At 29.7% G+C, this 5243-nt stretch overlaps 1 protein-coding gene across 3 annotated transcripts; it reads left to right on the forward strand.

Annotated features, from left to right (window-relative positions):
- Positions 1–99: 99 nt before the first annotated feature.
- Positions 100–5044, forward strand: Impbeta11 (importin beta11). Of its 3 annotated transcripts, XM_012298435.2 has the most exons (19): positions 100–198; positions 341–412; positions 626–754; positions 896–996; positions 1087–1200; positions 1279–1685; positions 1765–2028; positions 2104–2250; positions 2324–2364; positions 2448–2630; positions 2703–2814; positions 2885–3105; positions 3175–3339; positions 3416–3602; positions 3684–3921; positions 3992–4097; positions 4166–4440; positions 4525–4669; positions 4756–5044. In XM_012298435.2, the coding sequence occupies exons 3-19, from the start codon at positions 632–634 to the stop codon at positions 4858–4860; spliced, it is 2934 nt and encodes a 977-aa protein (XP_012153825.1). In that variant the 5' UTR covers positions 100–198; positions 341–412; positions 626–631; the 3' UTR covers positions 4861–5044. The 3 variants fall into 3 exon arrangements, with proteins under 3 accessions (XP_012153825.1, XP_012153824.1, XP_012153827.1); XM_012298434.2 differs by lacking the exon at positions 341–412 and having other exon boundaries at positions 122–302; XM_012298437.2 differs by lacking the exon at positions 341–412 and having other exon boundaries at positions 122–302; positions 4552–4669.
- Positions 5045–5243: the final 199 nt, after the last annotated feature.

Here is a 5243-nt window from a genome sequence, read left to right on the forward strand (position 1 = left end):
TAAGTGAAAACGTAAATTACATCGTTAATTAATATATAATAATGTATAACAAAAAGCAGTATTCGTAAAAAAGACAAAATAGCAGTAAGGTGGTTTATGTTATGATAATAACTGTCACCGTCATATTTTAAAGAAAAAGAAAAGAGTAGGGGGTAGCGTTCTGAAATCCCGACTTGCGGGCGTGTGTGACATTTTGATGTAAAGTGTCTTTTATGATTTTCGTTATGTATCGATTGAATACGTAGATATTTCTGATAAATGGGATTTACTAAAAATAGTTCTACAAACTCTGTATAAGATAGGTAATATTTGAATATATGTGATTGATATTTTCTTATAGGTTAGGAACTGTTCAACCGGAATCAGAAAAAAAATGATAATTTGTTTAACCAAAATAATATAATGACAGAAGGTATTTAATTTCATGTAAATGGTATTCTTATTAGCGTGACGATAAATGATAGCCATTCCTTCTTATCTTTATGTTGAAACTAAACATTTAAGGGATAAATTATCATTAGCACATGTTCATTGTTAACGTTTTTAATTGTTTCTTTAGAAGAAAGTAAACACTAACTAATTGGTTAAATTAAACATAGGAATGAAGTGTAATTATATTTTGTAGGAAGATATGGATGTAGTAGTGATACAGGTCCTTGAACAAGCTGGTAATCAAGATCCCAATATTTTTAAACCAGCTGAACAAACGTTAAAACAATGGGAAACCGAAAGAGGATTTTATACTACATTATATGTAAGTGGTATAAATATGCTGAAGTTTTAATAGAATTATAAGTAACTGTATGGTAATAGTCATTTATTTAAGATTATTTTATAATGTACTGAATACCAATGTTAGTTTATATAAATAATTATTGCATAATAATTGTTTCAGAATGTATTTTCTAATCATTCCTTGAATGTTAATATCAGATGGATGGCAATTTTATGTTTTAAAAATGGTGTCGATAGGTATTGGAGGAAAAATGCACCAAAGTAAGTACTTTAGCAATTACAATATGATATTAAATTTTACGAATAATCTGGTACAAGAAGAAAGTTACATAACATAAATTATTATCATAGTGCAATTGCGGAAGATGAAAAAGAATTTCTTAGACAACGTTTAATAGAAAATTTTGAAGAACCTGTAAATCAATTAGCTGTGCAATTGGCAGCTCTTATCGCTAAAATTGCAAGGTAATCAACACGCATGAAATGATCTGTATTTATTTTGTTTTCAACATGTTTAATAATTAATGAGGTAATATTATACAGATATGACTGCCCTAGAGAATGGGGTACATTAATTCCAAGATTATTAGATGTCATAAGGGAACAAAATCCCTTAGCACAACATCGAGCATTATTAACATTACATCACGTTATTAAGTCATTAGCCTCTAAATGTTTACTCGGAGACAAGAAACTCTTCCAAGAATTAACTGTTAATATGTTCAATTTTATTTTGAATTTATGGAATACATATACTGAATCTTTTCTTATATTGGCATCGAATGAAGCAGATACAAGGCAGATACAAGAAGCTTTAGAAAAGGCATTACTATTATTAAAAATACTTAGGAAACTTGTTATAAATGGATTCAGTTCACCTGCAGAATCTCAAGATGCTATGTTGTTCCTAGGAATTGTTTTTGACCGTGCAAGGACCTGCATTGAATGTAGTTAGTACTTTCGATTCCCAACTAATATCATGAGAATAATCATATATTTATATTGTTTAATAATTTATGTATTTTTCAGGGAAAACATTAATTTCAAGAGGTATACAAATGGAAGTATGCGATAAATTTATAATTCATTTAACCAAAGTATTGTTAGGAGTATTAGAGATACATCCATATTCCTATATCGAGTTGATACCAAAATCTTTAGAATTTTCTGTTTTTTATTGTTTTACTGAAGCTGGTCAAGCTTTAACATTTGAAAGATTCCTTATACAATGTTTGAATCTAATGAAAGGCATTCTATCATCAACATGCAACAAGCCACTTAAAATTATGGAAGGTACGAGTATTTATATATTTACTGCATAATTTGACATAAATATAACTCTCAATATATGACAATTTATCAATGCAGAAACACTGAGAAGGCCGGTAAAGCAGTTGAGAGAAGAATTTTTTACGCCTGAAACATTAACTGAAATTTGTTCAAGACTTGTAACACATTATTTTCTTTTAACTCCTGCTAATTTGGAATTGTGGGATACAGATCCAGAGAATTTTGGTAATTGTTAGCTCGTGTATATGCATGTATACGCACTTTGTTTTAATCAGTAACTGTGAATGATTAATTTTAGTTGTTGACGATGGTGGTGAATCATGGAAGTACAATTTAAGGGTAAATATTTTAAATTCCATTAGTTATTATCTTGTAAAAATATTAAATCTTCGTTCGTTTTACAACTGAAATTTTATTTTTAGTCTTGCACGGAGTCCTTGTTTGTAACAATTTTCCATGGCTTTAGAGATGTTCTTGTGTCAGTTTTAGTCGAGTTGATGCAAAGACATCACCAACCTGTAGATCCAAATGATTTGCACGCCATTCTTTTAAAAGATGCAGTATATAATGCAGTTGGTTTGGCTGCTTTTGATTTATATGACGAGGTAGGGGCAAAGTTTTACAAAAAAATCACTGTAAGCGGTCAATCAACCAGTTATCATACTTGTGTGTATTAGGTAAATTTTGATCAGTGGTTTTCAACAACTTTAAAAGAAGAATTGAAAATTCAAAGTAACAATTACAGAATTATTAGAAGACGTATATGTTGGCTTATTGGTCGGTGGACAAGTAAGTTTTCATAAAAATATAAGAATTTATTTTAATTGTAGTTAACTTAAATGTTGCATTATAATTACAGACGTAAAATTAAGCGCAGAACTTAGACCAGAGGTATATAAACTTATGTTAGAAGTTTTAAGCCCTAAGGAAGATTTAGGTGTCCGTTTAGTAGCAAGTGAAACATTAAAACTTGTAATAGACGATTTTCAATTCAATCCAGAAGAATTCTCACCTTATTTCGGGACAGCATTTTCTTTATTATTCTCTCTTTTGAAGGAAGTGAAAGAATGTGAAAATAAAGTATGTACTTAAATATTATTTTTGAAATGACATTTTATTCTTAGAAAATATTATTAAAATTATTTTCAGATGCACGTTTTATATGTGTTATCTTTCATGATTGAACATGCTGGTAATGAATTAAATCCCCATATTGGAGCTCTTAGTTCATATCTACCAACTCTTTGGCAGCAATCCGAAGAACATAATATGTTAAGATGTGCTATAATTTCAACGCTTATATATTTAGAGAAGGTACTTACTTTATTAGTGATTCATGGTTTATTGAATTTAATAACACTTTCTAATAAATAATATTTTTATTAAATAGGCGTTAGGTCCTGAAAGTCTACAACCTCTAGTAGTTGATGTTGTTGCGTTAAGTTGTGATGTTACTCAGGAGAGCCATGTTTATTTGCTAGAAGATGGGTTACGGTTATGGTTAGCTCTATTGGAAAATACACCTGTCTCAACACCAGCTATAATGGATTTGAGTAAAAATTTGCCTGCTTTATTAGGTTAGTAAATAATCTTTCATATTTTTAATGTATATCTTCTATAAATGTTCAAAAGATTAAAAAAATTGTAACATGTTTCAGAACAATCATTTGAAAATTTTGATTTATGTTCGCACATAGTCCAAGCATATGTAATATTAGATCCTCAAGAATTTTTAAGACAAAGGGGAGCAATTATAATTGAAACGTTTAGATCACTTTTAGGAGATATGGGAACCGATGAAATATTCACGACTATGACTGTATTTGAAACATGTTTGTGTGCTTTACATCGCCAAGGTGCAGAACTAATAAAGCCCGTTTTAATACATGTATTCGAGTAAGTATAAACATACAAATAATTATCATACCAAATCTGTATGTAATAACATTTACTTCAATTATTTTAGGAACGTGTATAACGGTGAAGACCCTGATAAAAGTTTAAAATCGATAATAATGTATCTATCTATTATGGCAAGAATTTTATGGCTTTATAAAGATATTTTTATACAGGTATCAGGTTTTATGTCTACATTTATAATATTTTCCTTATATTTTTAATCTTTAATTTATAAATACAGGTAATAAATGAATTGACCAAAAAAATGGGTGGAAATGAAACGACAGAAACAGTTGTACTCGGACAAATAATACGTGTGTGGGTTACGAATATGCCATGTGTTTTTCTTCCGGAAAGACGTAAATTGTTAGCTCTTGCACTTTGTTCGCTTCTTGGAGCTAATAGTCCACCTAGCGTTCTCCAGAATTTTCCGCTAATAATATCTAATATTGTTGAAACTCTTAATGACATGACTGAAATTGATAATGATGTTTACAATATCCAAAATGCCATTGAGTACGTAAGAATTATATAAAAGTAGTATATATAACGTTGAGAAATAACGCGGAAATAACGCGTATTATAATTTTTTTAATTCAGTTGTTTATCGATTGCCGGAAAACGTAGCCCGTCATCTTCATACGAGGACGAAGACCATGGGAATAAACACGAGCAGCGTCAAAGAAGACTTGATTTTAGCGACCCTTTAACCCGTGCATCTTTAAGAGCTACGTTGGAAAATCAGGTACAGTAGCAACTGTTTATCGATAGTTACATATGTATAACAATAAGGACAAGTGATTTCATAGTTTTTCATAATTGCTGTTTCAGTTACTTACACTACGCAGCTTAGTTGGGGTTAATCAGTTCGAGCAATTAATGTCAACTATTAATCCTGAAATTAATGAAGAACTTAAACGTTTCGTATCTCTGTGAGACCAGAGTAAGTCAAGTTGAAAAAGGAAAAAAGAAATAATAAAACATTAAGTCAAGCGCGGTATTACATGTAAAAAAAGCTTTACGACGCTCTATTGTAAAACGGCACTATTTTATTGTATAATACTAGCTGTTTCACTGTACTAATAATGTTGATAATAAAAAAGTCTCATGTCATTTCAAATTCATTCATTTTTTACCTCTATTTTTGTAATATACGGAAAAAGGGAAAAATTGGTGATAACTATATAGAATATTACTATATAGTATTTTTTATATATTTGATTTCATACGAATATAACAGGTATGTATGCGTAGATTTAAGAAACAGTAGTTCTAATGAAAATGTGTTTGAAATCTATAATTTTTCCCACCTTTTTTAG

Source organism: Megachile rotundata, chromosome 6 (genome assembly GCF_050947335.1).
Source record: "Megachile rotundata isolate GNS110a chromosome 6, iyMegRotu1, whole genome shotgun sequence".
Lineage (NCBI taxonomy): Eukaryota > Metazoa > Arthropoda > Insecta > Hymenoptera > Megachilidae > Megachile > Megachile rotundata.